This window comes from Lepidochelys kempii, chromosome 10 (assembly GCF_965140285.1).
Source record: "Lepidochelys kempii isolate rLepKem1 chromosome 10, rLepKem1.hap1, whole genome shotgun sequence".
In the NCBI taxonomy this organism is placed as follows: Eukaryota; Metazoa; Chordata; order Testudines; family Cheloniidae; genus Lepidochelys; species Lepidochelys kempii.
The window spans coordinates 8,739,098-8,751,184 of NC_136389.1; the positions used below are offsets into that span (position 1 = coordinate 8,739,098).

Genomic DNA, 12,087 nt, shown 5'->3' on the forward strand with positions numbered 1-12,087 from the left:
AAGCTTGAAGCTAAAGAGTAAGTACAAAACTGGCTTTGGTTGGCCTGATCTGAGGGATGGGAGAGAATAAACATGCTTTGGCCCCTATTTTTTACATACACTTGTGCAAAAATATTGAGATTTCCCCTGCAGCCTCCAACTCTTTATTTACAAGTACAGTCCGTACAGTGATTTTTATTTCTGAGATGCCACCACGGCTGTCATCCTGGAATGGCTGTTATCCTGGCATTGTAATGGAACAATGTTTGCATTATTTGTTGTGGTAATAGTTGTCAGAAGCGCACAGCAATTTGGATGTCACCTGCTCTATAAATAAATACAAGCATCTTTCTTCCCTTTGCACTCTGCGCACACCCCCCGTGGACCAAAAGCAATGTCTGCTTTCTTCAATGTAACTACTGCATGATTTGGTGCACCTTCATCTTATTAACTTTAAACAAGCCCTTTGTTTTCCCCCACCACAGAGTTATTGTCATGGCAGTCAGTTGCACTTCTTCCCTACAGCAGCTGGCACTTGCCTGCTCCAAGGAGCTTCTAAGCTCATGCTCAAATAAATTGGTTAGTCTCTAAGGTGCCACAAGTACTCCTTTTCTTTTTGTTCTATTGCTGACACAGGTTGCAGTGCAGGCCGGACTCCAAGCTGGCATGCAAAGCTCCGATAGGTGAGGTGAACCACTAGGAGGGCAAGGTATTTTCCATGAACAGAGATTTCATAGTTGGACAACGGTGTATATGTTAAAAGACACAATCCTGGTTTAAAATTTTTGGTTTAAAAAAAAAAAAGTTTGGTGCATTGTCAGGTTCTGTTGCAGTATGTCTTGAATTCAATGAAGCCCCTTTAAGAAGACCGAAGTGGAGACATAAGCAATCACATAGCTTTATGTTTATAAGCCTTGTCCTTGTCTTGCATTTTCTTTCTTCTTTTGATTAGTTCTCACTGTTTGCATCTTGCTTTATTTAGAGTGCAAGCTCACTGGGGCCGGGGACCAGTCCTCCTTTCAAGTGAAGCACGCGCCATTTCAGTAATGGGCCGTGCTGTGTGGCTTCGGAGCCCTGCAGCTTTGTGGAAAGCAGGATAGAATTCTGATCCGCTGTTCTTGCATTGTGTCCCGTGGTTGTGCGCGGGGACATAAAAAAACGAATTAGCCTGTCTGCATAGCTGTCATGTTTAACTGTTTCATTATTGACCTTGATCTAAAATCGTCTACATTTGGTTGGAAGGGGTGTGTCTGTAAAAGCTGCCTTTTAAAATCCAGCTTGGGTTTAACGACCACTTTGTCCAGTAATGTGTCCTGATGGGATGCATTTTAAAAATCCTGTACTTCAATGGCCTCCATAATTGGCCCTGGTCCAGTTTCCTGTTTGACGTCATGTGCTATTTCACTGCTACAGCTTTTACAACTGTTGAGCTTTCAAAGTGTAATCTGAGCTGAAACTGGCCAACTTCGGCAGCTGCCTGTGAAGGAACACTGCACTCTGCCATCTCACTATCTTTTCCTCTTTCCTCCAGCACACTCAGGCTAGAAAACTTAGAACGATCTGATTGCTTCTAGTTTGTGCACGGGGCGTGGAGGGGAGGAAAGAGAGGTCATCGAAAAGGGCTGTTGAGTACTTTGGACCATGCATACTTTTTTATAATAAGGAGTGTTGTTTGCAGCAAGCTCTGTGCACTGGATCCTGCAGACCTCTCCCCCTTCTCTCCCCCCACCCCCCAGCTGCTTCAAGGCGTGCTGTTTCTGTTCTTCATTTCTGGGAAACCATGGACAAGAAACAAGGTATATGTTGCAATTTCCAAAACACGTGGCGGGAAGCTCTAAAGAGCAGTTCAGATGGTAAAAGGGGCGGTGGAACTTTCTGTCAGTTCATTCTGTGCAGTTTTGCTTTGTAACGTTGCTCGGAGGGGTCTGTATTTCCGGACAGTTAGCTAGTTTTAAAGATATTGGAGACTTGCAGGCGTTGGGTTGAAATGCCAGCTGTAGGTGTACAGGCTGGCATGAGTATGGAAAAATCTGCAGGGTTTGCAGCTAAGCGTGTGTTGTTGGTTTTTTTTTAAAGCATTTGCCAAACACAACAGGCTGTTTGTTTGTTTGTTTTGCACAAAAAGTCCTTTTGCACTAGAATTGAGTGCCCAACAGGGAACCTGCTGCAGTTCAGAGCTGTGATTCAGCAGAGGTTAACAGGTGACTGTTTTTTGTTGGTCTGTGGGCGGCTCTGACTATAAGGGGCTTTTTATGAACTGCCTGTTCCTCCTCCTGGTTGACTTGTTGCGCTTTTTCAACTTCTGCAAAAATTCTACAAAGACGGCTTCTCAGAAAAATTGCCCAGTGGGGCGGGTAACTGCACTTAGCATGCCCCCCGCCCCCCCACTTTGATTGCTCTTTCCAGGCTGCAGAGTGGTGCAAATATTGCCATGGCTCTCTGCTGGAGGAGCCAACAACCCTCTTTGCTTCAGCTGGCTGTGCCTTTATCTAAGGAGATTGTCACCTGATCTCTTATCTTGCCCTTAAAGCTGACTATTATCTGACTGGTTTCAGAGTAGCAGCCGTGTTAGTCTGTATCCGCAAAAAGAAAAGGAGGACTTGTGGCACCTTAGAGACTAACAAATTTATTGTTCTTCTGTGGCTTGGATGAAACACTGGGTTTCCCATCCTTCATTTGCCTTTCTTCATCCCCAAATCAGTGCTCGGACTGTCCTGTCCAGGGGCAAACAGAACGTGCTGGATACAAAATCAAACCCTCTAGAGAGGTGTTGCTAACTTCCTTTCCTGAGCCCTCAAGCCAACTATCTTGTTAATGCTCCAGTTCTTGTCCCTGTTCCCCCTGTATGGTAGATTCTGTAGCGCTGCTGTCTTTCCTCTGCACAGTGCCTTACCTGGGGCTGGCACATGGGAGTACAGAGGCCATGAGGCAACAGAGGTTGCATTTCAAAGGTCAGCTCAGTCAAATAGCTTTATTTACAGTTCTTAAGATTTGTCCTGCTAGTTTCCACCCACGTCAGCCAGTAGGGAGAGGTACCACACACATGCATACACCAAGGTGGAATTAAACAGCTCCAGGAAATGCAATTGGCGGTTTTAAACTTTATCAAGGTTGTGGCAGGAGAAATTCAGTCGGTGGCTTTCTCTAGGGAGGGAAATAGTTCCTCTCTCAGCATGAAGGATGCAGAGGTGTGCCTGTGGCGACATGCTGGGGACTGGAATCCTGCCTACGCAAGGAATTCCTGCCAACTTTTCCCCTACACTGGTGCAACCAATGGCGGCTCCACTCAGAGGACACGGTAGTCAGTGTGCCTGTTCGTGTCTGTGTTGACCATTTCCTCTGTTGTTAGCATCACATTAGGAGAGCTGCACCGGTGCAAGAGAATACCTTACTATTGTTCCCAGTGTAAATGTACCCTAAGGCAGCTGAGTACTTGCTGTTGGACTGGGAGTGGGTGAAAGGGCATGGATCACGTAATGATCACGTGTTCTTTTCATTCCCTCCGGGGCACCTAGCATCGGCCACTATCGGAAGACAGGATTCTGGGCTAGGTGGACCTTTGGCCTGACCCAGTGTGGCCGCTCTCATGTTCTCATGGACATGTGTTGTTTCTATGGCTCTGAGGGGTTGCCTGAGTTAGATGAGGCTCACAAGCCTTTTGAGCTCTGCATCCCTGAAATCATGTCATTCCGATTACCATCTCTTTGCCTCATTTGAATTCTGACATGATCCTTGCAGCATATGTGCCCGATCTTTGGCTGGCGTAAATCAATGGAGCTATGCTGAAGACTGTGGGGCTACTCGGGTTTACAGCAGCTGAGGATCTGACCCCATGTTTCTCAAGCTTCTCGTGCTAGAGGTCAATGCACTGGGGAGCTGGGATGAGTCCAGGGTTTTCAGGCAGCAGGAAGCATTTGTTTCTAGCTCTAACGGAAACCTTGTTGGAATTCAAGTGTGTGGGAGAGATGGTAATCAAGATGACACATGTGGTTAAGAGCTCATATGTAGCCACCTGCTGGGGCTGGAAATGGATGCTTTGCCAGGAGTTGGCCAGGATGGAAGGTCTTGAGTTGCAGGGTTTTGTAATTCTCATCCCACTCTCTTTAAAAAGTCCTCTTTTCCCCCACCCCTTCCTTTCCCCTGAAATGGGGTGTCCGTCTGCTTGTCAGGAGGCAATCACAGCGCACCCACCACCTACCTACCAGGAGCAATCACAGTGCACCTGCCAGTGTCTGGCACTGACCTAGTCAATTCTTGTGCTTACGAAGAATGACACAGCTCTGCTGTGACAGGTACCCCTGGGGTCACTAGAGCCTGCTGTAGTGGAAGTGTTGGTCTCTGCTTGGAGCTGTGCTGGCTGATCTTGGCGCAGTGTTGGGCTTGAATATGTGTATGCCTCTGGAGCAAGAGACTGCTGCCAGAGTACAGAGAGCCCTTAGAGGGTTGCTGTTTTCCTCTTCCTGGGGAGAGCCCTAATGATCAAGCTAGAACGCAGGGATCAGCGGCAGGTCACCGGCTCCCATGCGAGCAGTGTGTTGGAGCAGCTGTGCACGTGGTCATCAGTGTGACTGTAGGTGAGCGCTGAGGGTACTTTGGGTCGAGGTTAACGGCATTGCCAGAGCAAGGGAGTTGGGTATGGAGCCTGATAGTTTCTCCTCCATGCCTTGGTTTAGTCACCGGTTTTTAGATCTGAGCCAGGAAGTGCCTTCAGGGTGTGCCTAGAGGAGGGGGGAGAGTCACACTACCTCAGTTGCTTACTGGAGTAGGTCATTCCTGTGCATGCCCCGTTCGACACCAAGGTAGTGCAGCTATACTGCTGGTCTGCAGCAGAGAGCTACATTTGGAGAAGGGGCAGGGGAGTGTGTAAAAGAAACAACACAGCCCCCGTGTTCACCAGTAGAGACAGGTCCTGTGCTTGGCTTCTAGAAGAGTGAGGGGCAGGGATGCTTACATTTGGGTTTTCACCAGGAGCTCTGAAACCATTCCTGAGAGCTGCCTTTTCAGTCTATATCTGGTTTCCCCCCCGCAATGGACCATATTGCAAGGTGCATCAGTCTTCAGTGTGTTTTGTCCTTGCAAAACCCCTGTGCTGTAATCTCCGCTGTACAGATAGGAAACTGAGGCACAGAGGGATATGTCTGCACTTACAGTTACACATCTGCAGCTGGCCCATGCCTGCTGACTCGGACTCATGGAGCTTTTGAAGAGTAGAGATTCCAGCTCAGGCTGCAGCCTGAACTGTGGGACCCTCCCACCTCTCAGGGTCCTAGAACCCTGGGCTCCAGCCCGCGTCTGAATCTCGACTCTGCAGTTAAGTAACCCCCTAGCCTGAGCCTCTTAGCCTGAGTTGGCTGGCACAGGCCAGCTGCGGGTGTCTAACTGCAGTGTAGATGTACCCAGAGAGACTAAGTGACTTAACACGGGAAGGCTGTGGCAGAGCAGGGTATCGATCCCAGGCTAACCGCCTAAGTTCTTCTACACCATCCTCCCTCTCTGCCGTTGCAAGGGGACTGTTCTCTGCGGACACGCAATCTATTAAGTAACATAGCGCAGAGATGTTTGACTTGGCCCCAGCTACCTCTGGACTGACCCCTAAGTTCAGGGCCAAGAGGGGAGTGTGCAGCGAGTCAGAACGATACCTGGAGCTTGCCTAGGCACCAGCTGAATGCATCACTTATCACTGTGCTGCAAGCATCAATGAAGCCTGTAGCATAGAAGCAGCATTGTATGCGCTGCTGGTAGTTCCTATGGTAACTTCAGGGCAATAGTGGCTAAGTGGGCAGCAGAAGGATTAAGCAAAATAGCTTCCTTTAAACCAGATCCAGCTCATTTCCGTTTCCAGCAGAGATGGAGGCTTTTTAACAACCACCTTCAGCTCTGGCTCCCAATGGAGGCCTTAAACCAGCCTCCCTTTTTGTGCCCACAAACGAGTACAGATGCAGTTTTATGGGCATAATGATTTTCAGGTGCACACACAGGCATGTGGGTATCTCATGGGGGTAGGGGGGGCATGCAGGCAGATGTTGACTCGTTCTCATTTGCAGGCACAAAAAAAGGGAAGCTGGTGTTTTTATAAAGCCACCCCAGAGCACGGGACTCATACTGGATCTAAAAGGTGGCAGGTCCCATGTACAAATGCAACAGGACCCTCCTAGAATGACACGTCCACTCCCACAGAACTGCTTCTCTGAGTGGCAGCTGAGTGGGGAGCTGGGCCGTGTACACTGCATAGCAGGGTGGCAATTTGAGACCTGGAATTTCACTCCATCTGAATTAGCCCTAAGAGGCTTTCACGGCTTTTATCAGTGCACTGGAATGGGTGAATGCACACTGCAGGAAGTGTGGGAGCAAAGGGCTCTCCTTTTGGGCAAGGTTGCATTCTGTGGTTGGGGCCGGGGGGGGGGGGGGTTTGGGCAGGAGGAAGAGTTCTCTTCAAAGGCCCTGACTGAGCAAAGCACTGAAATCCCTTTGTTTTGATGGAACTGAAGTATGTGGATGGGATTTTCCAGACTTGTTGACTTTTGGCCCACTGAAAGGGAATTCGCCCCCTGCAAGTAAATGGGATTTGTACTCCCAAGTCACTTAGGGTGGGATTTTTCCAAATGGGCTTAAGTGCTAAATAGCAAGTCAAATGTGTGCTAAAGAGTTTTGCTGATTCAGGGCCAAAATGAAGTGCAGGAGAAGCCAGTGAGTCTTGGTGCGTGCTGCTGCAGGTGAATTGGGCAGAGCAGAGAGGTGATCTGAGCTGGCGTCAGCGGGCTCCAATTTGTGGCTCTGAGGTGAGCTCTCGGTACCTGGAAACACGTGACTTCTGGGGGTGGGGAATTTCAGAGCTGGTGAATGGATTTGTTCTTTGTTTCGTGTTTGCTCCTGTGGTACTCAAGAAAGTATTCAGAGAAGTATCATCAGAGTGTAAATCTCCCAGGGTTATTTATAGCTTCTCTCACCCATCTGGGCTCCAGGAGGAAAAGCTGCATGCTAGCAAACCTGAAACTGTGACTGCTGCGGTGTTGACAGCTCACTAAACAGAAAGCAGACTCTCAGCAGAGCTTGCTCAGTTAGGAGCTGGCCACTTGCTGCTGAGGCTAGTCAGCGAGCTTGCACCCCCCTCCCCCGGGAGTGTAGGACTCTTGTTGGCTAAGGTGGCAGCGATTTTGTTGTGACGCAAGTTAGGTTCCTTTTCCTTATCTCAAGGGTTGCAACTGCACAATGGGAATAAATATGGGAGCTACCAGGCTGGTTTTGTTGGTGCATGATGGGGAAGGCGAGGCTAATAATAAGGGGCTACTGATTGAGCCCACCTCCCTCTGTGGGACAGGATGGGCTGCTGGTGCAGTGTACTTTGGTACTGGGCGTGGGGAAAAGGAAGGGGGTTGTCTTGCACAGCAGTGCCCTGGTTGGTCTAGGAGCAGAAATGACAGTCTCCAAAGAGGGTCTCCACCAGGTCTCTTTAGGGCCTGGACAGAGGTAGAGAACACCCCTGGGGGAGCCTTGACCTCTCCATTGCACGGGGTAGAACCAATGGTCGTTAACCGAGCATGCCCTATGGGGCAACTCCTGGTGTAGCTGCTGCCAGTGAATCTTCCTGTGGTGAACGCTGGCAGCCAGAGGGCCATAGGGCAGTCGGCCATTGGGTGACCAAAGATGGATGGCTTGCCCAGCGCTCTAGCTCAGCGCTGTTGTGTACGTTCGCCAGATCACAGGGATTGCCTGTGACATAAGGAGGCTGCTGCTCAATTGAACTCTGGAGCAGGGGAGATGAAAGGCAGTGGGTGGTGGAGGAAGGGCCTCTGATATCCAGTGGCAGCTCTGATCTGGTGGTCTGCATAAAGTTTCCCTCCTGGCCTTTGGTCCGACCCATCGTACAGCATGGTATGAAAGCAGGTGGCATTGTTAAGCTTTGACTAGGGTGCCAGGGGCTGGAATCCAGCACGGCCTCCTCTGCAGCAGCCTAGCAGAAGCCTTCAGATCTGCTTTTTCCACGCTGCCCCCCCCTTCCATGTTCTGAGCCATTAGCAAGGCTGTGGTTTGCTGGAGGAGGGGAAGAGGAGAAGTGTATTTCAGGAGTTCTTATTGTCAGGGGCATCTGGTGCCGGCTGGCGACATGCACAGCAACGGTTTGTGTTGGGAACATTTTGTACGTCTCATCTGTCTGATCAGGATGCAGAGGGCTGTGGCAATTGCTGCCTCTCTGGGTCTGTTAATGCTACTGCAGGAATTCTCCTCTCCTGTATGCACAGCAGCTTTCCTACCACTCAGCACTGATGTCCTGTTGTCTCCACTCTGAGATATCAATCTAAAGTAAGCTCTGCTCCCCCTCTGCTGTGTTCAGAGACGTGGTCACACTTTGACTAGGCCCCCATGAGGCAGGTGGGTTGGTACCATTCCCACTTCATAGGGAGGTTGTGACTTGCTCAAGGGCACTTAGCTGCCAGTAGAACTGGAGAGTTCCTGCGACCAGATCACTAGAACACCCCTCTCTTCAGGTGTCTTCTAGGTCAATGCGCTAACAGAGCGGTTGGCAGCAAACTGCAGTCTTCCTTTTGGTACGTTCATAATGCTGAAGTAGGTTGGTGTCTGTAAAACGCGGTTTTTAAACCTCTCCACAGCTGCCTACTAGCTCCTTCCGGGTGAAATCAGCGATATTCTTGTGCTGAGTGAATCTTTTAAGATCTGGTGGCCTGGGCTTCTGTCATGTAACATTAATGGTGCGGCGACCTCATGTGGCCAAAAGATCTCCTATCAACCCAGCACAGTTGACGCATAAAATAAGAGGAGAGCTCGGCTTAGTGAACATGATCTTTTGCAGAGTCTCCGCTGTAGGCTGAAGCTTCCATGCCTAATGCATTCTGCCGAATTTGATGGAACAACTTCATTGCAGGATAGTCTCTCCAGTTCTGCTTCAGCTCCATTTTGTGAGCATCTCCTACCTTTGTGGAAAATGCAAACAGGGCCCCTTTCCTTTTCAGATGTGTGTTGGGTGCTGGAACGAATTTTGTGTTACCCAATAGCATAGAGGCTTGATTTGTACCAAACTTGGTCTAACTCCATCAAAACAGATCTAATCTTTCTTTTCTTTTCTTTTCTTTTTTTTTTTTTAAGATTCCAGAGGATCTTTAGAGCCATCCAAGCCAGGTAGGTGCCCAGCAAAATGATTTATTTAAGCTGATCTGTGTAATTAAAAGTGTATCAGGGGAGTAAGAGCGGTGTGATCGTGCACAGTTCAGCCAACGTGCTTTGCCATGCCCCTCTTTGTCCTGCTGTCCTTGGACAGTGGTGTTCTAGCCTGGGCTTCTGTGATGTGGACAAATGTCCGTTAATGGCTGCGATGAGACCCACAGCCTGTTTTCACTTGTGACTGACACAAAATTTAAAGGCAAGGGCTTGATCCTCCCCTGCCCTGTTATCACTTACAGCTGGTAGCACTTGACCCACTTTGATGACAAGGTGCAAGGCAGAAGAGAATCAGGCCTCTGGTCTCCCCAGAAATGAAAGGCTGGTGCATCTGATTCCTTGCACCACTTGTCTGTTTTTAAAGCCCTTCCAAGCCCAGTTGTGCTGGAGTTGCCCTGTTCCATAGGCTTGTATGTAATGGGACAGTCATGAAGAGAGCATTCCCTGCCAATTTGCTCTTCAGCGTCTCTTGCTGGCTACGTTCTACTGTGACATAGACTGTCCTCGAGAGGTAGGAGGAGGAAACCACCAGAGCAATTCGGGAGAGGAGGAACAAAAGATTAGACTAAGGAGCAGCTGTGGAGAAGCCCAAGGTAGATAGGTTTCCCTTAGGGACCGAACGATTTGGGACAGAGAGGTTAAGACTGGGCTCTGATATCTGGCTTCGAACCATTTCTGAACCCCCGAGTTGCTTTCCACTATAGCTGGATTCTGCTTGGATCCAGCTATAGTGGAAAGCAACCAGCCAGCCCTGGGGTTCAAGTGGCTGTGGAACTGGACGGTAACTTATCTCAGGTTTCAGAGAAGCAGCCATATTAGTCTGTTTTCGCAAAAAGAAAAGGAGGACTTGTGGCACCTTAGAGACTAACAAATTTATCTGAGCATAAGCTTTCGTGAGCTACAGCTCACTGAATTTGTCCGATGAAGTGAGCTGTAGCTCACGAAAGCTTATGCTCAAATAAATTGGTTAGCTTTCGTGAGCTACAGCTCACTTCATCGGACAAATTCAGTGAGCTGTAGCTCACGAAAGCTTATGCTCAGATAAATTTGTTAGTCTCTAAGGTGCCACAAGTACTCCTTTTCTTTTTGGTAACTTATCTGTAGCCAGTCTTTTTGTGCAGGGTAGGAAGATGCTTTGAGGGTGGGGGAGGAAAAATGAGCAAACGTGTCTGTAGCTGTCAGATGTGTCTTCTCTCTTTCAGTGAAAGGCAAGAAAAAACGGGATCTGAAAATAACATGTGTCCCCATCAAGCAACCTGTCGTGAACCCAACGTAAGTCGCTGCTGCTGAATGCTGACTTCCCATGCTCCTGCAAGTCTGCCTTGAGATTTTAGGCTAAAGATTTAAAGATTTGTCAAAGCAAGAGGAATATTCCATTTCAATTTTAGAAATCCAGCTTTCTTTTATTTCTATTCTTTTAGTGTAAACTTAATTTTTAAACCTTTTTCTCTGTATTGCAATAGTGCCTAGGCACCTGGCTCATGGTGGCATTGACCAATCCACGCGGCAAGCCATTGATCTCACTGGTGTTCTACAGTGTTGTGTGTGTTAGGATTAGAAGCGTCATGTGACCTGTTAGCCAGCTGCGGGTGTCAGAGCTGGGAAATGTTGTTTAACGGGCCACTGGAATCTTGCTGCATCGGTGTTATTTTCAGTCATTAACACTCTAATGCCTTGGTACAAGGAGGGCACAGAATATCTTGTTTGTTTTTTAGTTGCCACAATCCGATGCTTGTGTTTAGTGCCCACTCGTATCTCAGCTCACTGGAATGTGTCTCTCTCCTGTTTACTGTGGAAGTCATTCCTTGTTGCACATGGGATGGAGAGCCATTCGCAGCAGTGATCAGAGTTTGGCAGCATGCAGACTGGTACAAGGCCCTGCCTGTCCCTCTGTACTGACCTGCAGCACCGCACCTGGTTTATTCCTAAGCTGCTCCTAGCAAAGGCCGCCAGTTGGCGAACCATCAGGCTCATTCAGTTATGCTCCTTTCAACATTTGAATGCAAGTCTCCGAAGGGGAAAGCCTAATGTGTGAACATACAGTTATCTGCCTGTGCTTGTCCTCCCTCCCGGAGGGCTCCTCGTAAAGGGGATGTGATACACTTCATGAAGCTCAGAAAAACCTGGGTTTGGGGCCTAAGCTATTGTAACAGAAATATTTGCATGACCTTAGAGAGCAGTGCAGAGCTTTTGCTTTGGAATGAAACCATTCCTTGAAGGCAGACATTGCAATGTTATGCTAGCACACGAGAACCTGGAGGGTAAACTAACTGGCTGTTCTTATTCTCCAAGCTAAGTAGGTGTGGGAGCGAGGGGGGGAAGTAACCATGTGTGAGCAATGGAAAGTAAACCTAGGTTTTAAAATCTATTTTAACGATAATTGAAAGTGGTAGATAGTAACAGGTAAGGAACTGTCTTTAAAAAAAAAAAAAAAAAAGAAATCAGCCAGATAGTGTTCATTGCAGCAGAATGCCACTAAAATGTTAGGCCTACTTGCGTGTCAGAGGTGAGTGAGACAGGCCCTTAAGTAGACAAAATGCCGCATCTAGGAAATAACTTTTGTCTTCTATAGCTGGGTTTTTCATGCTACTTGGCAGTCGTGTTGTGTTGACGGTGGATGTCATGATGTGACTGGCTGGGCTAGTCCACCATGAAATCATTGAATGTCATAAATCGGTGTCTCTGGCTGATCTCCTGAAGTGAGAGAATCTCCACTGGCCCATTGCGTGGATGTATTTGACTCCTTCGGGTTGACTATGGCCCGGATCCAACAAACACTGGAGCACATGCATCGCTTGAATCATGCGAGTAGGCAGCAGAGGCTCCGTGTGTGAGGAAGGCTATGTATGTACTCCAGTGCTGGCAGGATAGAGGCCTGTATTTGTAAATGGGACCCTAAGGACAGGGGGTGTGGGCAATGCAAGTGCTTCATGG

General features: G+C 48.5%; 1 protein-coding gene across 3 annotated transcripts in view; it reads left to right on the forward strand.

The window, feature by feature from the left end:
- MAP2K3 (mitogen-activated protein kinase kinase 3) overlaps positions 1–12,087 on the forward strand; it is a 53,711-nt gene that overhangs the window by 21,404 nt on the left and 20,220 nt on the right. For 2 of the 3 annotated variants that reach the window (XM_073361886.2, XM_073361884.2), the window contains exons 2-3: positions 9,082–9,114; positions 10,356–10,425. In XM_073361886.2, coding sequence (XP_073217987.1) covers positions 9,082–9,114; positions 10,356–10,425 — 103 coding nt within the window. Of the gene's footprint in view, positions 1–1,703; positions 1,776–9,081; positions 9,115–10,355; positions 10,426–12,087 lie in introns of those variants that run through there. The other variant, XM_073361885.2, reaches the window with a different exon arrangement.